This window comes from Oreochromis niloticus, linkage group LG1, assembly GCF_001858045.2.
Source record: "Oreochromis niloticus isolate F11D_XX linkage group LG1, O_niloticus_UMD_NMBU, whole genome shotgun sequence".
NCBI lineage: Eukaryota > Metazoa > Chordata > Actinopteri > Cichliformes > Cichlidae > Oreochromis > Oreochromis niloticus.
In genome coordinates, this window is record NC_031965.2 from 6,984,866 (window position 1) to 7,011,869 (window position 27,004).

Genomic DNA, 27,004 nt, shown 5'->3' on the forward strand with positions numbered 1-27,004 from the left:
TTTCCAGGTACTTGATATGCTCCCCAATGCTTTTATACTGAGGCACCTTACAGTTCCATTAGCATATTCATTCTTGGTATAGGTTAGTCACAGCAGGGCCTAGATTGCTAACCTTGTCACAATAAAGTCCACAATCTGCGCCTTGGTCTGTCGCTGTGCATTATGACTGGCTACTTTATGGACACCTGTAAAGTATTTGTGAATAAAACGTTGCTTGAACACGCTTCTCCTGCTTTGACAAGTGCCTAATACAGAAGATTTAAGTTGATATCTAGACGTTATTCTGGAGGCCTCTCTTTATTGAACAAAGCAGCACATTTTTACATTCTGTAACCTTGATGCTTGTTTGATGGTATACTTGTTGTGTGCTTCAGTAGCTGATATGATTTTTATTCTGTTGTCTTTTTATTAGCAGGCACAGGATGTCCCATCTCTGTTCTTCCTGATAATGTTGGTGGATATAAGCATTAAAGTGAAAGTAAATAAAGAAAATTTACGGTGGAAGTTTCTGTGGATACAGATGCCTAATTAAGCTATAACTGTATGGTAGTATAATATCAACTGACCTTTGAGATGCTCTTGATAATGATCTTGCGAAGAAAATAGAACTTTCATAGCACACCCTCAGTACAAACATAAACCAAGTCAATTACAGCAAAAAAAATCTGTAAATGATTCTACAATAATTCATTCATATAATATCCTACAGGCAAAGTGTATTGTGTCAAATTAAGATTCCTTTATTCAAACTGCTCCTGAGGCTTCCGGCTTAAAACTTTTGATTTTAAAATTGGGATTGTAAGTCACACATCGTATTTAACCATATAACTAACCGTACTTATACAATAACTTAGTCTAACAATAATTACAGTAATGCAGTATTCATGAAAACCTGTGGGGCTGGTTGGAATCACACGACACCGTTTATAGCTGTGAGGTGATCTTTGTGGCTTCTTATGGATTATCAGTCTATCTGGGATTTGAAAAGTGTTAAAAAGAATTACATCTCGTCTTAAGTAAGTATTAGTTGCATACACACTGGAAGAGTCTAGCAGCAACGCAGAGAGCAGGGAGCAGGGACCAGGGAATGTCACTGAAATTCAGCAACTTGTAGCGGTGGCATACGAGATAACCCATGTATTAGCTATGCAAATGTCACAAGCATAGAGTTAAACTGCGCTCAGCTTTAAGGATAGTGGTTCAACAAATGGGAACCAAGGATACTGCTGATTCACAAATGATGTTAACAAAATGAAACAAAACAAATAACAAGTTTACCTGTGTAAACATATATTGGAATATCCACGGTGTGAGCCAGCTATCAGCTCTGATGTAGAATAAGACAGGTCATATGTGAATGGGGCTTTTGAACTGTGCCTCAGGAGGCAGTTGAATCCTTTTTGGTTTCACTCAGCACCAGTTGATGTTAGAGAGGCATCGACTGGTAGAGAGGCATGCTAACAGTTATTGTTAGCATGCCATGAAACTCAGTGACTGTGACCAAGTGTCAGTTTTAGTGATCCAGGTTCAGGTGACCTTAAAAATCCTTGTAATTGTTTCACATAACACTGGATAATGCAAGAAAAGAATAACCCCAGGCTGTGATGCTTCCTCTGATTTTCCATCATGAGTTCATCCTTTGGCTGATTGGACTGTGAAGTGTTATTAAATGTATTCAGTATTGTATTAAAAAGATATAAAATGGTGTTTGAAAATTCAGCTTATATATAACTCCTGTAGAAATCTTTATTTTGCTACAATACAATATCTGCTCTTTATGTTAACTGTCAGAGCCCCGTTTTAACCCCCATTTATGTCCAGTGTAATGTGTTCCTGGCTCAAAAGAAGACTTTAAAATCCTCCATCTGCCTCACTCTTTTTAGCATGTACTCGCTAAAATAGGTCTGAATAGCCCTCCTGGCTTTTGTAATTTTGTCCACCTTTTTTTCTATGTGTATGTCAACTTGGAATTAAAACAAGGTGAATGTCTGCCTGTTTAACTAAATGAAGACTCTTTGTATATTGCTGACTTTATTAATCTCTGAGGGAAAATTAGTTTGAGCTCGTGAAAACAAAAAACCTCACTGCTGCTTAAAAATGCAAACACACAAAAATAAACCAATCTGACAAATTGTCACCTGCCTAATTAACAATACACTGTGTTGAAGAAGGTTAATGGATACCAGCTATCTCTTATGCATAATGTCTCCTCTCTGTACACACACATACACCCACTCACTTAGTCTAATTGCAGTTTAAGTGCATGTTCAGTGCTAGCTGTTTGGTAATTACAGTGACAGTGATTCCAGGAAGAACATGGTTATCTGCCAGTGTGGATGGTAGTAAATACATTCTGGACAAACTTAAAATGATTAAGTTATTCATTTATCTGTGAGTATATGGTTTGGTATTAGTTTTGGTGATGTGTATTCTTTTGATTGTTCTGGGAGTTGGAGCACTTGTAAAATGAAGAAATGTCAGCATCTCACTCAGGGGTTTCAGGTATTTACAGAAACATGAAACTGCTCATGTTGAGTTTCTCCGAGGCTGGTTGACAAGGTTAGGTAATAAGTAAGGTATAGAGATTACAGTGGACGTTGAAAATGCTATTTCTCACAGAGGTTATCTTCCTCCTCTATGTTACATGACCTGGATGTCAGAATAGCCAAACGCCCACCCTTCTGGACTTAACTAGAAGCAGATGCTTGACTTCCTACTGGCTTGTGTTTATGTTCTCAACCACATTCCTTTTCACCTCCTCCACGTGTCTGCCCTGCTGTGGCTGTCTATGCTGGATGTCTATACAGCTGGAGCTGGAGTGCAGAGGCTGGCCCAATGGAGCCTCAATTGAGAGAGTCCCTTTTCGCCAGTTTCATTGCTAAGTCTGGACAGCTGGAAATCGTTCCCCTGTCACGTTGCCTTAAACTAAATCCTTGTGCAAGGCCTGTTGGGCCTGGACAGCTTATCGAACTCCTCCCAGAACTCCTATTGTGATTACGAGTCAGTGAGTTTGGGCTGGGAAGCTTTGTCTATGTCTCTGGCACCACGCCGGTCATGTGGCCAAGTTTGAATGTTCTCAGCCTGTGGTGCTTTTCTCTGATTCTTGATTACTGTCAAGAATCGGACAGAACCACAAAACCCAGATAATCTTCCTTAAGCTGAGTCACAGCACAAAGTACCTTTAAAGCAACTTAACCATGGCAGTACTCACAAAGACAAATAGCCTGCAAAGTCTTGGGAGAAATCGAGGCATTTGTGATAAATGAACCAATGTCATATATAATTCAGAAATGACATAAATAAATTTTCTAGTGCAGTGAGGGGCTCCAGTGACCTTTAAAGAGATTTGTGGCCTAAACAGTCTCTGCTTTTTATGATAGGAGGAATTGCTTGGACTACTCTCTATCTAGGCGTTTACCTCAAGCTTTCCTTCTAGGTCAGTCTGCCAGGACCTAAGTAGGGCGGCCAGCGAATTAAGATATTTGGATTAGGCCACTTAAGCAGTGATGCAGTTTTTCATTCATACACGCCAGCCGCCGTGTGAGTCACAGCTCTGCATCTTTTGGATGCATCTCCCGTGGGGAAGTCCAGTGATCTGTGCATTTAAAAAAAAATCCACAGGCTTATACGGTATTGTATACAGTAAGACTGTTTTGTTCTGTTATGCCTTATCAGCACTTTAAATCATCTCTATTTGCTAAAACTGGAAAGCTGTAAAAAAAAAAAAGTGAAGTTCATGTCTTAGTTTCTGGGCTTCACATCATTGCAGCACCGTGTTTCATACTCCATAGATCCTCGCAGCCACATTTCACTGATGGCTTCATGAAAACAGGAACTTAGAAATAAACAAATGCTTCTTCCTTCTATCACCTGTGTTTCCACTGCTACTCAGTCAGCAGTGTCGACTTTTTCTATTCTTAAAATATAGGGCAGGCAAGGAAAACAATTGAGGCTCATTTCAGTGGGTGTCCGCAATAGTCCTACATACGCACTGTATGTAAATGTAATCCTTATGTAACATTTGCCGTGATGTGCCATGATACTACCGCTTTGGCTTGTATTTTTAGCAGACTGACAGCATGGCAAGGATGAGTGTCATTCTTTGGCCCGTCATGTGTCTCTGTAGTCATTCAAACAGGGAGGTGACACTGCAGAGCTCTCTTCTTTGCGCCCATGTAACTGAAATAAATTAGGTCAGCATCTTTTTTCTGTTACACTTTTGTAATAAGTGTGGAGTTAACTGTACTTAGTGAGTGATCCATGAAACAATACCCAAGTCTGGTTTATGTCAGTTGAGTCTCATGCAAAATCCTCCTGGGTCAATAAAACAGCAGTGAGAGGCAAGAAACAGGATAGCGGTTGAACTGGTTGACACCCTGTGCTATTCCACCCTCTTTTATACACGGTGCACTGGTTCGTTCTGTTGCTCCACAGTAAAGAAAATCGTGTATATTGAGCATTTTAGCTTCTGCCTTTTATTTTGCCTGTGAAATGCGACATGTATTTGCAGTTACATAGCATTTTTCTAATCTTACTGACCATTCTAGGCACTTTAGACTGCATAGGTTTAACCATACACAATCCTCAGGAAGGTTTTCTCCCTGTGCAGTAGTTCACCATTCTCAGTGCCCTTGCTATGTTTGGATCACAACCTGGAAGTCCCATCCTTATCATTTTGTGGCAAAATGGCAACCCTTAAACTTGTATGTCAAAGTTGTAGGGAGCCAGATTTGGTGAATAGTGAAGGTGCTGTGGTGATGGTGTTACTGTGAGAGGGCACACAGTGGCATGTGCCACAGTTTGGGTTGTTTGCACTTTATCTCCTGCTCCAGAATCTGCAAGATGTTAACACTAGAGCTCAGGGTTGATAGTTTAACACTTTGAGGCTAATGGTGCACAGTGTCAAAGAAAACGGCAAGCACGTTCACGGTCCTACTCCTGACCTGATGTGCTTTCTTAAGACACAGGGCTCATGATGAAATCACAAATGCTAAAACAACATCCCGAAAAAGATGAAGATTTCACAAAGGGAGACAACTTCACCCCATTACCTTATGCTTACATGCTGTACGCTTATGCACATAACTTCATATTTGCCGCATGTCTTCTTCATCCTGTCTGGCACCCCTGTTAGCCTTTCCACACATAGTCACATGTGCACTTTTAAAGGCAGAGAGTTGTAAGGTATGAAAGTACAAAAGAAATGTGTGTTTGTGACCCACTGCAGATTTCATTTCCAAGCAGCAAACTGCAGGGTTGAAAACTAAAGTCGGTGCTTAGGCTGTGCAGTAACAATTTAAACCATTTACTGAAAGGTTCAGTGTTGCAGTGGTTTTGTCCTACTTTATACTGTCATCAACTCCCAAGCAAATGTTTTTGAAAGAGAAGTGAGCACATGCTCCACATCCTGTCCTCTGAGTGGTTCACCAATGTGTTGTAATGCGAGTGTCCCAGGAACATTTATGAGCCCGCTCTGTGTGTTGGGCAGGAAGTTGAAACGCAGACTGTGGTCTTGGACTCAGGATGCAGTGCAGATGTGTGGCCCTCGGAGCGGCTTTGGTCACTCTTTGTTTAACCTGTTCTGTTCCCGTTGATCGCCACCGCCTCAAGGTAAATACAACAGAACAGTCTTGACGCTGTCTAAGTAATGGAAGGACCACCTTCTGCCTTTGGCCAGACATCTCTTGGCACAGAATATCATGGCTGCATGCTGTGGCAGCCTTCTCATTTGTTTCCCACAGTGAGAAAACAAGGAGGTATGATGCATTTTGTAATTCGAGTGTAAGAGCTAGAACACAGTGAACACAGCATTTTCTTGCCATCTGTCAATAGCTGGAAGAGACGACCAAAGAAAAAAAACATCACATCGGCCTTTGTTTGCATATAAGCTTTGCTCATTGCCCCTACAAAGATCATTAAATTATGCCAATAAACACCCAGCTTTCTCTACCAAATGTTGTGCCCATAACAGCTAAACTTAAGTTAGAACTACTCATTAGGTTAAGAAGTCCTGCTCCATCTGCTTCCACTCTCCAAACTTTCACTCCAAATCATTTAATATTAAAAGAAAAAAAAAAGATTTAGTTGTTTTTTTATGTCTGTGGTTCTTTTCTGTTGGTACAGCGTCATGCGTCACAAAGAAATGTTTTACGCAGATGTAAGAGGAGTCAGTGAGGCCAGAATAGGGAAAGATTTTATCACTTTAATCTCTTTTCAACTTAGACTGTTCTTGCATGATGAGGTGAATAAGAACAGTCTCTCACACTGCTTTACGTAGTTTTAGTGGCAGCCCGAGTCTTACTCACGCAGCATCATATAGACTAGAGCTGGCAGCTTTTTCACCTTTTCCCCTGAGCCAATACATTTATACAAGCTGACACACCCTGCTAATTAAACCTCCCTTCCCACACCCTCTTACTGCATATGGTTGGAATCACAGGCCTTGTCCAGTTGAATTATTCACAATTAAATTGAGCAAAACTCTTGGATTACACAATCTGGTTGCAATGAGATGGCTGTCCGGGTGAGAAATAGTCCCTGATTGTGTTGCCAGCTAAGGGAATTTTTTTTCTTTTTTTTTTTACAGAAATGAAAAGGCTTTCACATCCTCTGTTGGCCAACTGTGCAAAAATAGGTTTTATGTGAAAACCTTACAAAAGACTGTATCTGCTCACAGTTCTCTCACCTCCTGATTACAGCTGTCTTGAACCAAGTCTGTTTTTGTGGCTTTTCACAACCTACTAGGGGAGGAGTGAGACTGCCAGTAAAGGCATTGTTTGTACATTGACCTGCAGAGATGGGCTTGTGCTAGCGAGGCAGGCTGAGACTACATAGCCACAGTCCAAGGCTACTGAAAAATCTGTCTAATGTAATTGTTATAATTCTCACTAGTATATTAACAACAGTGCTTCCCTGGGTGTGAGTTAAAACACTGCCTTTCTAAGCACCAGGATTATTTTTCTTTCGACAATAGCTGCAACCATTAAGTTAGATAATGGATCTTACTAGGCAGCTGTTCCTGTTAGCATTTTTATATATATAAAAACACATTTTAACTATAAAGCAGTTAAAAGTTAAAAAGGGAATAAAGAAGCTGGCAAATTTAACATCTTAATACAGTTGGATTTAAAAAAAATTTCTGGCTTTATTTGCTAGTTACAGTGAAAAGTGACAGGAAAGCGGAGGGAGAGAGAAAGAAGGGAAAGGGCCGTGGGTCAGATTCGAACCTGGGCCGGCCCTCTGCGTTGCGGCATATAGTCACCTGGTTAACCCAGTGACCTAAGCCGGCGCCCGATATAGTTTTATATTCAACTACTGAAAATGTATTCAGATAAATGTATATATGTTTTTTTAACAGCAAACAGTTTTTGGGTATAAAAATAAGCACCCTGCTTAAAGCGGTACACAAAGTTAATAGTAATTAATATTTTCACCTCAACATGATGTAAGATAATGTGGTGTAAAGCACGGCATATAATGCACATATCTGCCATCGCTGCATCAGTCAATCAAAGACACTATACTTAATGAGCCAATAAAAAAAAGGTAGAGAAACCTTAGCTTCTAAAACAATCTAGCAGTGCATGTTAAATGATCCATTTTAAGCAAAGATTCAGCATCTGCTCCCTTTAGATGTGCCACAGTCTCACCTCACACTATTAAGTGTTTTGGTCTTTGGCCAAATGCAAATACACCTCACTCTGTGTCACTGATTCCAGTAGGTTTTTTCTTCTTCTTTTCTTTCTGTGTATGTGTTGTTTTTTTCTTGAAAATTGGCACCGCAGTCTTGAAATAACAGAAAATCAGTAACCACTGTAGTGCTGGATCAAAGTAACACAGAACTTTAAGATGCACTGACTGTTTTTTTGACTTGCTGCTGGCTTCCAAACAGCCACATTTGCAGCTCATGACAGAGGCGGGTTGAGGTTTGTATGCTGGTAAACATCTGCAACTCTGTAATTTCTCAATTGCAGAGGATGTTTTCTTTATCACAAAAGGCATTTCTTTAGTTTATATAACCATATCAGTGTCCCTTTGAGACTGTGCTGCTTCAGTAAATGTAGATGTTATTGAGTCTGAGCATGCCCTTCTGGGCTAGATTAAGAAAACTACTGCTTGGCTTTTATCACACAGGCCTAATGGGCTCTGTAATATCACAAAGCATGTAAGCTCAGGTTTATACGTGGGGGCAGTCTGTAATTAAGGTGGAATGTTAAGTGTGAAGAAACACCTCACTGCTCCCTGTTCAAAATGCACACTCAGGTCTGTATAGCTAGCCAGAGTTTCACTCTTTAGAATTAGAGTAAGGTTGAAAAACCTCAAGACCAAAAATGTTATGCCCTCATCACATCCACGTGTATCCTTGAGCTGGGACGCTGAACCTTCCGCTGATTACGTGATCTGGCCAAAGACTGTCAGCTAACTACCCAAGCTCTAAATGGCTGCCTCATTATATAGCCTCTCTTCCCCACATTTTTGCCCTCTCTTTCCATTTGCCCTTCTACTGGCCTCCCTTTAGAAAGATTTATGGCTGTTAGATTTTTTTTTTTCATTTTACCGCCAGAGCAAGGACACAAGAACCGTCTGTACCTGCAACCACAACGAAAATTAATCTCCCGGTCTGTCTCTCTCTCTCTCTTTCTCTGTGTCTCTACCCCTCTCTTTCTTTTTCCCTCTGAAGGTAGTTGGCGGGGATGGGAAATGATGGAGGACAAAGGCCCTCGTGTAGCCGACTACTTTGTGGTGGCCGGTCTGACGGACCCGTCCAAGCCGTTGGACCAGGAGATCCACTTTGATGATGTCTGCCACAAGACGGCCAAGCCTAAGGCACCCATCACAGATGTGGCAGTGGTGATCCGCTCAGCGGGGGAGGAGGTGCCGCCAGGGTTCACATGCATAGAAACAACACCGACAGGCCAATCGGCTGATCTTAACAACGGCGCCCTCATGGCGCCGCAGATCTTATTGTGCTACAGGCGAGGTTGTGACAAGCCACCGCTAACCGACTTGGGGTAAGTAACCAAAGGAGGTTGCCTTGTTTGTATTTAAACAAGGCAAAGCACAACATTGTCTTTATTTCCAAAACCACTTCTATAGCCAGGCTAACACCACTTGGAGTCTGTATTTGGCTATTTAAGTGAGCTTGTTAACATTGTCAGTGACTACATTTACATGCTGACGCATAGCAGGTTAAAGCTTGGTGTCCCAAACGTGGATTTGGGCTAGTTCGAGGCTAAAGCTTTTCAGTGGAGGTGTTTATTAAAGTATTTCTCTTCTTGTGTAGGCCAAGGCTTAACCTGCCTGCAAATGCTTTTGTAAATGCTCAGATGTCAATCTTACTTTGCCATCAAAATGCAAAATCAGAAAGGAATTTATGATGATGATGATGATAAAGCTAGGGATGGGAGGATCCACTCTGGAAGCCATTCATATTACCACTGAAGTATGGGAAAGTGGCACCTTGTCAGGAAAACGGGAATAGGCTGCAAAAACCAAGTGGGACAGATGATATAAATGCATGTAAAATAAAGAGATCCAGTTCATCCTCTGGGAGACATAAATATCTGTACATTTAAAAAAAAAAAAGTGTTTAGTAGTTGTTGCAGTATTTTACTAAAATCACATATGTCAAACTGAGAATTGAATTCTGCGGCAGAAAGAAGGTGAAAAAGACAAATGGGAAAGTGTTTACACTTCTCTTTTGAAATGATAGCACATCCTTTGTGAACATTAGAATAAATTAATGAAAATGTAAATTGAGTCACTTTTGCTAGGATTTAGATACTCATTAAATTCACCAGCTTGACAGAATTTTCTAAACACCTCGGATGAATGACTGTAATGATGTGCTGACTCCAAGCTTGCCCAAGACATGCAGTGCTGTTGTTTACATATGCAGTACACAATCTTGTTTATTATTCATCTTACTTGTTGGAACCATTACAGGAAGCAGATTTAGCAAATTTGAGTTCAACTCTGAACTCTAGTTGATTCACTCTTATATGAGAAACTCTGAGTCTGATAATGACCAGAGATGAGTTGGCTATGTCTGTTAACTCTGTGTGGAAAAAGTGGAAAAAATGCATCCTCAATTGGCCTACAGTACCATGGCAATGCATAAATGATGAGCAGAGAGGATCCCTGGATTAGATTAGAAAAGCGATATAAAAGAAACAGTCCATTTACCATCCATTCCAGTTATGAATGCATGTCAGTGTGGAGCAGTGACATTTATCTTAAAAATCAGCAGGGAAATATAAGATAGGTTAAAATGATTATATTTTCTTTGCTCCAATCCATTATCATTTACTCAGATTTTGTCATGGCTGTGTGCAGACAGGCAGGGAGGTAGGACCCAAAATGCAGGACTCGGAGGCAGACATAAACTCAAAACACTCAGCTTTATTGCTGGAGAGTAATAGAACATAAACTTAACTAAACTAAGAATACAAAAACAAACTAAGCAGACAGGCAGGCTAGCAGACGAAACACACAGTTAACGTGGGGGTACGACGCGACAACGAGTAGGGGAAGATGCAGACACTAAATACGGAGCGAAGAGGAAACAGCTGGGAGACACGGCTGACGCTGATTACACTGACGAGGCAGGGAGAGCACAAAGCTGAACGCACTGACATAAGACACAGACCTACAAAATAAAACAGGAAGCACCCGACAGACACAGAGACCCAGACGAGACACAGAACTTAACAGTCGCAGACTCATAAGCAGACATAATGACATCATGGACAGACAGGGGGAACACGGAAGGTGGGACCAGGGCAGGCACAGAACAGAAACCTAATGAAATGGCGAATCATAACGGAATACCTAATCAGAATAAACAAAAGCATAAAGAAACACAAAACAGTGAGTCAAAAGACTCAGGACCATGACAGATTTTTTTTTAAAAAAAAGCTGGAATCCTGCTACATTTAGTTTTTTACACCCTCTTTTAACTTTTAAATGTCCATTTGGAATCACAAATCTTGCTTGGCAACATTTAATGATTCTATTTATGAGGTGTGTAAATATTTCAGCATTAAATGCTGTTCGAACACATTCAGACTGCCTGCACCCTGAATTCAAAACCTCTCTTTAAACTACATTGTTAGTCCAGTTTAAGAATCTTTAAGTTATTTCAGCTACACCGCAATAATCCTCACCTGGATATATTCATATAGTTGCCACCATATGTTGTAATTGATATTGATTTGAGTGCAGAGGAGCTGGCTGACAACCTGACAGCTGCCTTATTGTCTTTGCAGTTACAGAGCTTTATAAAAAAACAGTATGTAGATTTTCTTCTGAGGTTAGAATAAATCATGCTTATAAAAACATTTTTGTCCTTGTTCTTTGACCACAGATTGATTAATGTTTAACTGGATGTCATCCTAGGGAAAAAAACAACTTAAAACTGCTAATTGATGTATTGTCATATTTGCTTTGGTATCGACTGAATGAATGATGATATGCATTGACGCAGCCAGACAGGTACTCTAGGCTGAGAGTGAGAGGAGTCCTAGTTCAACAACAAAATATTAAAAACCTGCCAGTGTGCAGTTTAGCTTCATGGAGTCTGTTACCCTGGTAAATGACCCAGAGTTGAAGCTGGCTCTCGCTGAAACAAAAACTAATTTTCCCTCATTTCACAGTTAACAAACTTTCTGGAGAAGCCCTGTTTAAGATCAGTTGCTGCTATCAGGAAATATTGTGGTTGTTCTTCCTGTGACTGGCAGCTTTCTACCAGCTGTGAAAAGCGGCCCAAAAAAGCTGAAGTGCTCTCACGTCAGAAAATGCTCTGCTCTGCCCTGGAATCCTCCTTTGTAGCAGTTTTCTGCAGTAGTTGCTTTCAGCCATTGTGATTTTACCAACAAAAAAGTGGAAGCGAAGCGCTGTTAGAGGTGTCCTCTTCAGTAGTATCTTTTCAACTGTGTGAATTCAATACTGTTTGCTGAGCACTCCCATACTAGCGGTGATGATGCTAAGGAGGCTCTCACTGGCCTCTGACACTACACAGTGCAGTGCTTATCAGGCACTGACACAGACTGTGCTCAGACAATATCAGCAGCTTTTGTGTGCTGAAAGCCCAAAGGGGCTGCACTTCCCAGACACTGGCAACACTAATGGGAACTGAGGGCTTATGTGGGTGAACAGGTGTATGCACCATTTGCATGCAGTTTTACTCAAACATGATATTTTTTGCCAGCACTGTCTGCAAAGGTAGAAAGTGTTGTGTATGTGTGGCAATTTAAGTTTTTCAACCCACACTTTTTGACTCATGACAGCAGGAAAGCCAGAGGTAGAACTGTTAACTATTATTCATTAATTATGCAATCTTTCTTCAGTAACCATCGCATATAATACTACACCTTGGATCGTTCTCTCCTAAATGAATGTAATTAGTGTGAATGCTTGTAAAAGCATTCACAGTATTGTTGTTGTAATCTTTATTAGTGTGAATGCTTGAAAATATCTGCTCGTTTTATCAAGACATCCCATGTCTTGATAGCCGGCTAGCTAGCTTGCGCCGCTAGCGACCCTTCGTGAAAAAGAACCCGGACTTGTCTTGCAGTGAGGCGCCTGAAACGATTCACCACCCGATCGCTCGCCAACAGTCTGTTTTAGCTGGACTTATTTTTCGTTTATATGGGCCGATGATGCTGGTCGATGTGGAAAAATTAACTGAGTTGTTAGATGGTGGAGCTACAACCGAGGGCAGCAGTGTGTGACAGAAAGGACATGCCGCGAACGAGACATAAGAGGCGGCGAGGCGACCGCCGATCGACCGGTGGTTGCTAACAGGCAGGAGCGTGAGTTGAACTGAATTTCAGGTAAGAAGTTATGAACTGCACTCTATTTGGGTCAGATCCCACATTCAGAGAAAATATTACGATTTATTCTGTCTTTATGAAGCCTCCCCTGTCATTCTCTGGCCTGTTGCAACTTCAATCATGAAACTGATCAACGATCGGCTTTTCGCTCTTGTTTATCACGCTAAACAACAGCAGCACGTTTAAGCTTGATCAGCTGTTGTTAGAATTCATTTGCTTTTAATTTCTAGTATCAGCTGATGTTTGCTGGAGCCACAGCTGTAGAAGCGGCTGGTCGAAACCAGGAGATGACCTTACTGAATCATCAGAGCTGAACTGGTGATGGAGAAACAGGTTTAGCTTTTTTTTAGGTGACATGAATGAGTTGAAGGGAAGTTATGAACTGTTTCTGAGAGAAATAAACACCAAGCTCCTTTTTTAATTTAGCTGACAGCTGGTAACTGTGCAGGGGCGGATCTAGCAAAGCTTTTGCCAGGGGGCCAGGTAGGGCATCTTACAACCAAAGTTTGTATAATAATACACAAGATTGGCTGTAGACCATTGTTAATCATTCAGAACACTGTGTAAAAATAACAAAAAACAAAAAGTGAATGCAAAAGTGCATAAATATTTATTTTACGTGATTGATGTGTGTGGCGGGGCGTGGTCTGCAGTGCCGCTGCAGGGGAAGTGGACCCACCTGAGCGGCATCTGCAATCACGCCTCTCTGGCGTAGTCTGTGCTCTCTTGGCTGTTTTTTGGGTGTGTGTCGGGCTGTGAGTTGAAAAGCTACAGCCGGCTGTGTGGGTACACCAACCAAGTGTGAAAAGTGGTCCATAACATAATGCTTCAAAGCGTGTTCATGCAAACATTGTCGGGTCTGCCGTGGTACAATGGGACTTCTGCTCATGAACCTGTGTGCACAGCGTCTGCAAATCGGGGCTGTACAAAGTCACTTCATCTTTACCCAAAACTGTAAGCTTTCATCTGTGAGGCGCGAGCGGTGTTTGTTTTTACCATAGTTCATGGTGGAGAATGGCTGCTCTGCTGAGTTTTGCTCTCTGTAGCTGTATGAATGGCAAACTACACTGATTACCAGCGGCATAGGCACACTTAAAATTTCTTCTGAAATTTTCGCTTTCTAGTTCTTTATTATTCTGGTTGCTTCCGTACGTTTTTCGGCACTTAACTACTCCCTCAGTTTTCAGCCGATTTTCTCAGTTCAAACTCTAAACTGTTCTGCTCTTTCTGCTAATTCCAGCTATGACTTTTGGTGTTTATTACTATTATACTTTTTAAAATATTACACTTTTTTCCTTTAATTTGTCCCATTGAAATGAATGGGAAACTTCCACAATTCTGCTAAAACTTGCTTGTCTTTGAAACTTAACTACGTCCTCATGCTTTCACCTAGAAACTCCATTCAAACTTTAAATTGTTCTCAGATTATTGGGCTATTCCTGTCTGATTCAGCTTTTTCAGATCTTCTACCGTTTTAATCTTATCCCTCTTTAAGTTTTCAGTTGCAAAATTGTGATTTTTCAGAAAATACATGCGTTGCTATGGTTGCTATGCAATTAAGTCAGAGTGAGTGCTGGTCCGTTCTGAATTTTCTCTTCATGTCTAAACAACTTCTTGCTACTCGCTCAATTTCCACTCAACTCCCACAAATTATACATCAAAACGTAGGTATTTTTGCTGGCTTTCAGACAATGTCACTATCTTTATTGTGAGATTTACCTTTTTTTCGCAGTTTGCCTCGAAGTGACACAAGGTCTGGATACTCCCCATTCAAAGTCTATGGGGAGGTTTTGAAATTCAGAGCTGAAATTCTGTAACGGGAGGCATTTTCAAATCGTCATATCTCTTTAACAAAGCAAAGTTAGGACATGAGGCTTGTGCCAATATATCTTCAGACACTGCTGACACTCACAGTGGAAGCAGTTTTTACATTCATCTTACCGTTGAGCCATAAATTACGTTTGTTTGAGGGGTGGAAATCTGTCCTCCTCTCAGTTTTCAAACTCCGAAAATGAACCCGTTTCTTCTCTCGTCATATCTCCGCGACGGAGGTACAAAGAGCTATGAAAATCGCAGTCAAAATACACCAAAGTCCGCTGATTCACCCAGTACAAGAATTATGCTGCTAGCCCTCCTAGTTTTTGAGTTACACGACGTTTTGTAACTCCAAAAAACGGCGCTTTTCGCCTCTCACCGCGATCTATTTTCTGACTGCCCAAGTATCTGTCTTTCAGACGCCTGCCCCCTTTCCAGGTGGCGCAATCAGTAATGACACGGCTCTGCAGCTCAAAGGTCGTGGGTTCAATCCCACCTTGGTCCACATGTTTTTTTTTTTCACTACAAATTTATACACTATCACAGACCTGTAATTTATATTGCTAATTTATTACAATTCTGCAAAGTTTTATGATTTTAGCAGCTTTTCTAATATGGACCTCAGATTCTTGTTAACGCTCCATGGCAGAAACAAGTACACAGCCTGATGAAGCAGACAGAGGCAGTACCTCTGATTGGTGAATTTGAGCAGAACCAGGTTGTTCTTTCATTTCATTTCTTTATTGATTTCACACATGGTTCAACAGTGTTTCTTTTTCTACATACAGAACCTTCTGCCTCTTTTCAGCAGAAATTCTGCTGATTCATCTCTTTTCAGCGCAACTTTCTGCTTCTTTACCTCTTTTCTGCAGAAATTCTGCTGATTCACCTCTTTTCTGCAAAATTTTCAGCCTTTTCTCCTCTTATCAGCACAATTCTCAGCAGCTTCTGCTCATTTCAGCAGAATTGTTAGTCTGTCCACATCTTCTTTGTGAGAAAGAGTTTGGGTCAGTCAGATGAGTAGCTGCATTGAGCCCAGGAGGGCCAGGTTCGAATCCTGCTCAGGGCGATATTTTTTTTTTCACCACCAAACAACTCTTTGCAACTTTTCATCTTTTTCAGCTTTTCAGCAGACAGCTTCAGCGTTAAGGCATCCACACAGCATTTTCGCAGGAAATGCAAATTTTTCTACTTATTCTTCATCTGCAAGTTGCTTCCGTACGTTTTTCGGCACTTAACTACTCCCTCAGTTTTCAGCCGATTTTCACCGTTCAAACTCTAAACTGTTCTGCTCTTTCTGCTAATTCCAGCTATGACTTTTGGTATTTATTACTATTATACTTTTTAAAATATTACACTTTTTTCCTTTAATTTGTCCCATTGAAATGAATGGAAAACTTCCACAATTCTGCTAAAACTTGCTTGTTTTTGAAACTTAACTACTTTCTTATACTTTCACCTAGGAACTCCATTCAAACTTTAAAATGTTCTCAAATTATTGGACTATTCCTGTATGATTCAGCTTTTTCAGATCTTCTACCATTTTAATCTTATCCCTCTTTAAGTTTTCAGTTGCAAAATTGTGATTTTTCAGAAAATACATGCGTTGTTATGGTTGCTATGCAATTAACTCAGAGTGTACACTCGTCCATTCTGAATTTTCTCTTCATGTCCGAACAACTTCTTGCTACTCGCTCAATTTCCACTCAACTCCCACAAATTATACATCAAAATGTAGGTATTTTTGCAGGCTTTCAGAAAATGTCACTATCATTGTTGTGGGATTTATAGAATTTTGGCAAATCTCCTCAGACCAACACAAAGTCTCAAAACTCTCCATAGAAAGTCAATGGAGAGCTTGTTCAAAATCACCGCTGGATTTCTCTAATGAGAGGCATTTTCAAATCGTCATATCTCCTTAACAAAACAGAGTTGAGACATGAGGCTTGTGCCAATATATCTTCAGACAGTCCTGATGCTCACAATTCAAGAATTTTTTTCTCACCTATTACCGTTTGGCCATGAATTGCATATGTTTGAGAGTAGGAAATTTGTCCCTCGCTCAGATCTCTTCAGATTTCAAACTCTGGAAATGAGACACTTTTTTCTCTCGTCATATCTTCTATACTTTTTGAGATATTGAAATTTTTTTGCAATATTTTTTGCCCATTTCTGCCATATCATCAGTGGCGTCACTGATTTTCCTTGCCGGGATGACCTGTGTTTTAGCTCAGTGAGATGAGCATCCATTCTCAGACTGGGAGGCCCGGGTTCAAATCCCGCTTATGGCAACATTTCTTTCAGTTAACAGTTAAACTTTTTTAACTCAATTTCAGCTTTTTCACCCCTTTTCAGTAAAATTTTTTGTTTTTTCACCACTTTTCAGCACAAATCCCACCTTTTTCAGCTATTTTCAGCAAAAACATCTTTCCAGCAGAATTCTGAAAAGAGTTCTGCAGAACTCTTTTCAGCAGAAATTCTGCTGATTGAACTCTTTTCAGCAGAATTTTCAGAATTTTCACCTCTTTTCAGCCCAAATTCTGCTTATTCACCTCTTCTGCAAAATTTTCAGCCTTTTCCCCTCTTATTAGCACAAATCTCAGCTGTTTTCAGGAAAAACTCTTTTGAGCAGAAATTCTGCTGATTCATCTCTTTTCAGCACAACTTTCTGCTTCTTTACCTCTTTTCAGCAGAAATTCTGCTGATTCACCTCTTTTCTGCAAAATTTTCAGCCTTTTCTCCTCTTATCAGCACAAGTCTCAGCAGCTTCTGCTCATTTCAGCAGAATTGTCCGTCTCTCCACCTCGTCTTGAGAATGAGTTTGACTCATTGAGAGTGGCTTTGGCTTAGTGAGATAAGTAGCCGCCTTAAGACTAGGAGGGCCAGGTTCGAATCCTGCTCATGGCAAAAAAAAAAAATTTCACCACTTTTCAGCAACAATTTCTCGGTCTTTACCCCTTTCAGTAGAATTTTTGGCCTTTCACCACTTTTCAGCAAAAAATTCTGCTTCTTCACCTGATTTCAGCAGAATTTTCAGGTTCTTCACCGCCATATAACTTTTTGCAAATTTTCAACTTTTTCAGCTTTTTCAGCAGGAAGCTTCAGCGTTAAGGCATCCACACAGCATTTTCGCAGGAAATGCAGATTTTTCTAGTTATTCTTCATCTTCAAGTTGCTTCCGTACGTTTTTTGGCCTTTAACTAGTTCCACAATTTTTGTGCTATTTTCACCGTTCAAATTTCACAATATTTTGCTATTTCTGCTCTTTCCGGCTATGACTTTTGGTATTTATTACTATTATACTTTTTGAAATATTAAGTTTTTTTCCTTTAATTTGTCCCATTGAAATGAATGGGAAACTTCCACAATTCTGCTAAAACTTGCTTGTTTTTGAAACTTAACTACTTCCTCATACTTTCACATAGAAACTCCATTTAAACTTTAAAATGTTCACAAATTATTGGGCTATTCATGTTTGATTCAGCTTTTTCATATCTGTTACTGTTTTCATCTTATCCCTCTTTAAGTTTTGAGTTTCATCTTTGTGATTTTTCAGAAAATACATGTGTTGTTATGGTTGCTATGCAGTTGGTTCTGTGTGAGCCACTGTACCTTTCGCAATTTTCTCTTTATGTCCGAACAACTTCTTGCTACTTGCTCAATTTTCACTCAACCGCCACAAATTATACATCAAAACGTAGGTGTTTTTGCTGGCTGTCAGAAAATGGCACTATCATTGTTGTGGGATTTACAGAATTTTTGCAAATCTCCTCACAGCAACACAAAGTCTCAAAAATCCCCATAGAAAGTCAATGGAGAGTTCGTTTAAAATCACCGCTTGATTTCTATAATGAGAGGCATTTTCGAATCGTCATATCTCCCGAACGAAGTGAAGGTAAGACATGAGGCTTGTGCCAATATATCTTCAGACACTCCTGACGCTCACAATTCAAGAATTTTTTTCTCATCTATTACCATTTGGCCATGAATTGGGTTTGTTTGAGAGTAGGAAATTTGTCCCTCGCCCAGATTTCTTCAGATTTCAAACTCTGGAAATGAGGCACTTTTTTCTCTCGTCATATCTTTTTGATGGATTTCCACACAGACCTGAAAATTTCCATGACTGTTCACCAAAGCCTGCTGTCTCTTACGGTGAAAGAATAATATCGATACTCCAAATAGATTTAGAGTTAGAAAGCGTTGTTCGAGGGCAAGTCAAGGCAAATTTCGCTTTGCCTCTACTCAGTTATGGTGCATTAGAAGTCAAATATCTTCAATAATTCATATTTTAATGATAAATTGTCAACACTTGAAGATTCCCCCATGTCTTCTGAACAAAACGGTGTAAGAATGACCGTTCTAGCCCCTACGGTTAGGAAATTACAGCCATTTGTTTGAGGGGTGTCTTCACTATGAGAAATAGACTGCAAAAATCCAGTCCCTCTCTCTGTGCTGCGTGTGTGTAAAAACAGGTGCACCTGTTTTGACGGGAAAAAGTACACAGCCTCTCTGATTGCTGGATTCAAATTTAGCAGCTCCCAGGCTGCTTGACTGACCTAGAAACTTGATTTTCTCTCCCTGTGTGTGTGTGTGCGTGTGTGTGTGTGTTTGACAGAAAGAAAGAGAAAGGGAGGGCGAGAGAGAGTTTTTATGGGAGCATCTTATTGTATGATTTAAATTCAATATATTTAGACTGGTTGACTGAATTTGATCCTGTGTGTGTCTCTCTGTACATGTGTGTTTCCATATGTGTACATATTTGTGATTGTGTGACTGTTATACTTTTTTTTTGCTGATTTTTTTTCATTTAACAATTACATTTGAGGGACCCTTAGCATGTTCAGGATTTTTTCAGCTGTCCATTTTGCTTTTCAAATTTTTCTATTTAAGTTATTACTATTGTGCTAAGTCATAGCATTTCTGCTGCTTTTCAGTATTTATTTTTATTTCAGTAATCATACTATTTCTGCCATTTTATAGGATTTGTACTTAATATAGTATTTCTGCTTAAATATAATTTTTCTGCTAAAAAATACTCTTTCTGCCAAATATAGTATTTTTGATTAATTATAGTTTTTCTACCAAATCATAGTACAGTTTTACTGCTCTTTATATGGCTTCTAAGACAACCAATCATATCTGAGCCCTGGCACATTCAAATTTGCATATTGTTGCCTTCATGGCTTCCCAGCCAGCCAATCATATCTGAGGCCTGGCACATTCAAATTTGCATATTGGGGCCTTCATGGCTTCTAAGCCTACCAATCATCTATGTCATATATCTTTAATATTTCATATTTGTATTTTAAATGGTCAACATTTCAAGATTCCCCCATCTCTTCTGAACAAAACGGTCTAAGAATGACTGTTTTAGCCCCTACGGTTAGGAATTTATGGCTGTTTGTTTGAGGGGAATCCTGACTATGAGAAATAGACTGCAAAAATCCTGTCTCTCTCTGTGCTGCGTGTGTAAAAGCCTGCACTTGGTGCACCAGTTTTGGCGGGAAAAAGCACACAGCCTCTCTGATTGGTGGATTCAAATTGAGAAGCTCACAGCTGTTTTACTGACCTAGAAACATGCTGTTAACAGCCCCTGTTCACTTGCTGCTGCTTTGTGTGTGTGTGTGTGTCTGTGTGTGTGCGTGTGTGTGTGTGTGTGTGAGAGAGAGAGAGAGAGAGAGAGAGAGAAAGAAAGACACACACAAAGACCTTTTTTAGGGCAGCATCTCATTGGTGGATAAAAATATAATATATTCAGACTGGTTGACTTGCATAGACCCTGTGTGTTTGTCTCCCTCTGTACATTTGTGTATCCATATTTGATTTTCTGTGTATTTGGTGATTTGTGTATCCATATTTGATTTTGTGTATCTGTTGGCTGTTCTTTTTTTTTTTTTTTCTAAATGTATTTTTATTTTATTTTTTCACAGGTGAACAAAAATTCGTTTTGAGCGAACTTAACCATGTTCCTTTTTGTTCAGCTTGTCATTTTACCTTCCCAATATTTTCAGTTAGTTATTACTATTCTGCACAATCATACTATCTTTTCTAAATCATTGTTATTAAGCTATATTGTAGGATTTCTGCTAAATCATAGTATTTCTACTATAGTATATTTTTCTTTCTAAATATAGCATTTCTGCTATAGAGTAGTATTTCTGCTATGTTATAATATTTGTGCTAAACTGGAGTATATTTATTTAAATTTACAATATTCATAATATATTACAGTGTCTCTGGTAAATCACAGCATTTCTGCTATGTTGTACTGTTTTTCTAAATCATAGTATTTCTGTAATGTTTAAGAATGTTTGGCTAAATATATTCTTTCTGTTATCTTATACTATTTCTCCTAAATTCTTGTATTTTTGAGAAGTTATCGTGTTTCTGGTGAGTTACAATATTTCTGCTAGGTTCTGCTGTGCTATTGTATTTCTGCCAAGTATTATGTTTCCTCTAAGATATTGCCGTTCTGCTAAGTTACTACATTTTAGCAAAGTTCCTTTGCTTCTGCAAAGTTTTTACAATTTCTGCAACTTTTTAGCTTTTTCAGCTATTTTTAGCAGACAGCTTCAGCATTACAGCATCCACACTGCATTTTCGCAGGAAATGCAAATTTTTCTAGTTAGTGTGAATGCTTGTAAAAGCATTCACAGTATTGTTGTTGTAATCTTTATTATTATTATTATTATTATTATTATTATTATTATATATTCCGTACGTTTTTTGGCATCTAATTCCTTCAAAACCGTTCAACTTAGAAAAACCATTCAAATATAATAATCCATAATAAACTCCACAGGCATGAAAACTGAGAATTCAGTAGACTAGACATTGCTGTCGCTCACGGTGAAACAATTATGTCAATACGACTTGTACTTTTCATTTGGGAAGGATTTGTTTCGGGCTGACTTTTCTGTTCATTTTAAGCAGCAAAAGTGAGGTGCATGTCTGTGTACGTGTGTATGGAGCCGTTGGGTGCAGTCACTATAGCAACCAGGCTCACACCTGCCTGCTTAACTGCAGGCTGCAGGTGACTGCACCCAATGGCTCCATACACACGCACACAGACATGCGCCTCACTTTTGCTGCTTAAAATGAACAGAAAAGTCAGGCCGAAACAAATCGCTCCCAAATGAAAAGTACAAGTCGTATTGACAAAATTCTTTCACAGTGAGCGGCAGCAATGTCTAGTCTACTGAATTCTCAATTTTCATGCCTGTGGAGTTTATTATATGGATGTGGTGACAGTGTAAAGACAGCCTGTACTTCTGATTTTCAGACAAACCTTCTGAGCCATTTTAACATTGGAGTCTATGGAAGAGTTGGAGGGAGGAGGCTGTGCATTGGTGACATTTATGAAAGAACCATAACACCTATTACAATAATAAACACATTGGATGAAAGAGGACAGCGATGGCTACGTTTTGAGGGTAAAATGATGGCTGTAGAGCGAACATTGTGGACACAGCAGCAGTTTTAAGAAAAGATTTTAAGATTAATTCCCCCCCTCCTCTCACTCTAGCAGTTGAGCTGTCTCACTCTAGCCCCAACATTCCGTCCCATACACACCCATTATAAACTCTGAAACGGATGAAAAACATCATGAAACTTAAACTGGAACTGAAGAAAAAGTATAATAGATATTGAAAAGATAAATACAAGTTGAATAGTTGAACGTCTTGGCTTCGTTTTAAAGTTTGAATGGTGGCTCTATGTCAACGTATGTGGAAGTAGATACAGTTGAAAGAGGAGTAAGTTGAAGGAGAATTTGAAGGATCTCCCCATTGAAATACATGGGAAATTTTTGTTGAAAAAAGTTGAATAAATTAAAAAATATAAATGTTAAAAATGAGAAAAATACAAGCACACATGTCCAAAAGAAGAGGAATCTAACGGTGTTTGAATGGTTTTTCTAAGTTGAACGGTTTTGAAGGAGTTTGCTCTACAGCCATCATTTTACCCTCAAAACGTCACCATCGTTTTTCTCTTTCCAACACCGTGTCTTTCAAAGTTCAGAGATGTAAACCTTTAAAACTGTGTGGATCCAAGTGGAGGGATCACATTTTAGTCATTCAGTGATTCAAAGAATATGAACTTTTAATATTCATTCAGAGGTTTTCTGACTCTAAATTTTCTTTTCTCATTACTTAGGTTTTTCTAATTTACATTTAAAACATTTTCAGCTATTTTCCAACTTCTTCTCTGTGCTTGTCAGCTTTTAGCAGTTCAGCACTTTTGTTTTCAGGTGCAAATTTCTGTATTTTTCATCTCATTCAACATTTTTAACTTAAAATTCAGCAATTAATTAATTTCAGTGCATACATTCAGATTCAAGCATTCACACTGCAGTTTCTTCAGAAAATGCACTTTCTAGTTTTACAACTGATCTATTCCGTACGTTTTTTGGACTCTAACTCCTTCAAAACTGTTCAACTTAGAAAAACCATTCAAACACCGTTGGATTCCTCTTCTTTAGGACATGACTGCTTCTATTTTTCTCATTTTTAACATTTATATTTTTAATTTTATTCAACTTTTTTCAACAAAAATTTCCCATGTATTTCAATGGGGAGACCCTTCAAATTCTCATTCAACTTACCCATTTTTAAACTCTTACTACTTCCACATACGTTGACATAGAGCCACCATTCAAACTTTAAAACGAAGACAAGACATTCAACTACTCAACTTGTATTTATCTTTTCGATATCTATTATACTTTTTCTTCAGTTCCAGCTTAAGTTTCGTGATTTTTTTTCACTCGTTTCAGAGTTTATAATGGGTGTGTATGGGACGGAATGTTGGGGCTAGAGTGAGACAGCTCAACTGCTAGAGTGAGAGGAGCGAAAAAATTAATCTTAAAATCTTTTGTAAAACTGCTGCTGTGTCCGCGGCGTTTGCTCTACAGGTATGATTTTACCCTCAAAACGTAGCCATCGCTGTCCTCTTTCATCCAATGTGTTTACTATTGTACTAGGTGTTATGGTTCTTTCATAAATGTCACCAAAGCACAGCCTCCTCCCTCCAACTGTTCCATAGAGTCTAATGTTAAAATGGCTCAGAAGGTTTGTTTGAAAATCAGAAGAGCATGGTGTCTTTCCACTGTCACCACGTCCATATAATAAACTCCACAGGCATGAAAACTGAGAATTAGGTAGACTGGACATTGCTGTCGCTCACGGTGAAAGAATTTTGTCAATACGACATGTACTTTTCATTTGGGAGCGATTTGTTTCAGCCTGACTTTTCTGTTCATTTTAAGCAGCAAAAGTGAGGTGCATGTCTGTGTGCGTGTGTATGGAGCCGTTGGGTGCAGTCACTATAGCAACCAGGCTCACACCTGCCTGCCTAACGAGCTCTCTCTCACTCTGCCAAGATTCATCTTAAACACTTCTCTTTCAACTGCTGCTGTGTCCACAGTGTTTGCTCTACAGCCATCATTTTACCCTCAAAACGTCGCCATCGTTGTTCTCTTTCCAGCACCGTGTCTTTCAAATCTCAGAGATGTAAACCTTTAAAACTGTGTGGATCCAAGTGGAGGGATCACATTTTAGTCATTCAGTGATTCAAAGAATATGAACTTTTAATATTCATTCAGATGTTTTCTGACTCTAAATTTTCTTTTCTCATTTCTTAGGTTTTTCTAATTTTAAGTTAAAAACTTTTCATCTCTTTTCCAACTTCTTCTGTGTGAACATCAGCTTTTAAAAGTTCTGCACTTTTGTTTTCAGGTTAAAAACTCTGTATTTTCCAGCTCATTCAATATTTTTAACTTAAAATTCAGCAATTAGTTCATTTCAGTGCATACATTCAGATTCAAGCATTCACACTGCAGTTTCTTCAGAAAATGCACTTTCTAGTTGTTAATATTATTGACTACAATAACAGTGCTTTAAACAGTGCTCAAAATGTGTGCTCTGAAAAAGGTCTGTAATGAGGATTAAAAAGGGAACATAAGGAGCTTCATCGTTCCATTTGTTTTCTTCTGCTTTTCCGGGGCTGGGTCATGGGGGCAGAGAAGCCCAGACCTCCCTCTCCCCGGCCACCTCCTCCAGCTTTTCCGGGGGAATACCAAGGCATTCCCAGGCCTCCCAGTGGGACATGCCCACAACACCTCACCCAGGAGGCATCCTTGTTAGAAGCCTGAATATAGCTTCCACTGGCTCCTTTTGACGGGGAGGAGTAGCAGCTGTACTCTGAGCCCCTCTTGGATGGCCGAACTCCTCACCCTATGTCTAAGAGAGAGGCCTGCCACCCTTCGGAGAAAGCTCATTTCCACCACTTGTATCTACTTCTTTCGGTCGAGCTTTGGGGCTCGTGACCATAGGTGAGGGTAGGGACTTAGATCGACTGGTAAATCGAACGCTTTGTTTTTATGCTCAGTTCACCATGATGGACCGGTACAGCATCCACTTCACTGCAGCTGCAGTGATCCCCCTATAGTTGGAGCACACCCTCCAGTCCCCCTTCTTGAAGATGGGAACCACTGCCCTGGGCTACCAATCCAAAGGTACTGCCCCTGACCGCCATGCAACATTGTAGAGACGTGTCAACCAAGACAGCCCTACAACATCTACCGTCACCTAATGGTTTTCCTAGAAGCTCTTCAAGGCAGTCCAAAAGTCTTTTTCCACGGCCTCTCCGAACTCATCCCTCCTTTTTGCTTCAGCCACTGCCTGAGCTGTGTTCCACCTGGTCTGTTGGTACCTATTGGCTGTCTCTGAAGTCCCACAGGCTAACCAAGCTCAATAGGACTCCTTCTTCAGTCTGATGGCTCCCTTCACCTGCGGTATCTAGAATCTGGTTTGCGTTTTATCACCACAACAGGCACTGACCACCTTGCGACTGCTGAGGTACTGAACATGGTCCATTTGGACTCAATGTCCCCAGTCTCCCTTGGAATGCTGTCAAAGCTCTGCCAGAGGTGGGAGTTGAAGATCTTGCGGACCGGGCCTCTGTCAGGTGTTCCCAGCGCAGCATCCTAATTATATGTTTTGGCATGCAGGTCTGTCCAGCATGCTCCCTCGCCATCTGATCCAACTCACCACCTGGTGGCGATCAGTTGACAACTCAGCCTCTCTCTTACCTCAGTGTCCAGAACACAGAGCCACAGATTTGATGATACAGTTAGAATGTCCCTACACGTCCCTTCTTAAGGCTGCGCCTGACTCGGCCCTATGGACCACCAGGCGCTCACCCTTGGGCACCCCTAGGTCTGGCTTCAGGGCAGGGCCCAGGTAACCCTACCCTGGGTGTATTTGTTTTATAAATACATATTTTATTGAGCCATTTTTTAAGAGTGTATTTTGTATTACATATATATTTGTATTGCACAACACACATAGGAACAGCACAGAAAGACGTGCAGAGCAAAAGTCGGTCACTTTGCTACCACAGCAATCCACGCAGAAACCAAAAAGAAAGAAACTATAAAAATCTCTCGGTCAACCACTTTACATCCTGTTCTCTTTCCAGCTTTCAGACAGTGCCACAAAATGCCTGTTGAGTTCACTTGAAACAGTAATGGAGGATAAGTGCATAATGGAAATACCAAGAGGAGTGTTTAAAATTACTGCCACTGTTGCGTATCTCTCAGTACTTGTCCGCTAAGTGGTTTGTACAAGGGTCCTCTTGTGCAGTACAGGCTCAATATATGTTCAATTCAATTCAATTCAGTTTTATTTATATAGCGCCAAATCACAACAAAAGTCGCCTCAAGGCGCTTTATATTGTACAGTAGATAGCACAATAATAAATACAGAGAAAAACCCAACAATCATATGACCCCCTATGAGCAAGCACTTTGGCGACAGTGGGAAGGAAAAACTCCCTTTTAACAGGAAGAAACCTCCGGCAGAACCAGGCTCAGGGAGGGGCGGCCATCTGCTGCGACCGGTTGGGGTGAAAGAAGGAAAACAGGATGAAAGACATGCTGTGGAAGAGAGACAGAGATTAATAACAGATATGATTCGATGCAGAGAGGTCTATTAGCACATAGTGAGTGAGAAAGGTGACTGGAAAGGAAAAACTCAATGCATCATGGGAATCCCCGGCAGCCTACGTCTATTGCAGCATAACTAAGGGAGGATTCAGGGTCACCTGGTCCAGCCCTAACTATATGCTTTAGCAAAAAGGAAAGTTTTAAGCCTAATCTTGAAAGTAGAGATAGTGTCTGTCTCCCGAATCCAAACTGGAAGTTGGTTCCACAGAAGAGGGGCCTGAAAACTGAAGGCTCTGCCTCCCATTCTACTTTTAAATACTCTAGGAACAACAAGTAGGCCTGCAGTGCAAGAGCGAAGTGCTCTAATAGGGTGATATGGTACTACAAGGTCATTAAGATAAGATGGGGCCTG

The 27,004-nt window shown here is 40.1% G+C and overlaps 1 protein-coding gene across 6 annotated transcripts in view; it reads left to right on the forward strand.

Annotated features, from left to right (window-relative positions):
* The window catches only part of LOC100702482 (C-myc promoter-binding protein), a 108,059-nt gene that overhangs the window by 8,551 nt on the left and 72,504 nt on the right, over positions 1-27,004 (forward strand). For all 6 annotated transcript variants that reach the window (XR_003213268.1, XM_025897073.1, XM_019345240.2 and 3 more), the window contains exon 2: positions 8,681-9,011. Coding sequence is in view for 5 of the 6 variants with exons in the window: in XM_025897073.1 (XP_025752858.1) it covers positions 8,701-9,011 (311 nt within the window). In the remaining variant the exon portion in view is untranslated. The remainder of the gene's footprint in view (positions 1-8,680; positions 9,012-27,004) is intronic.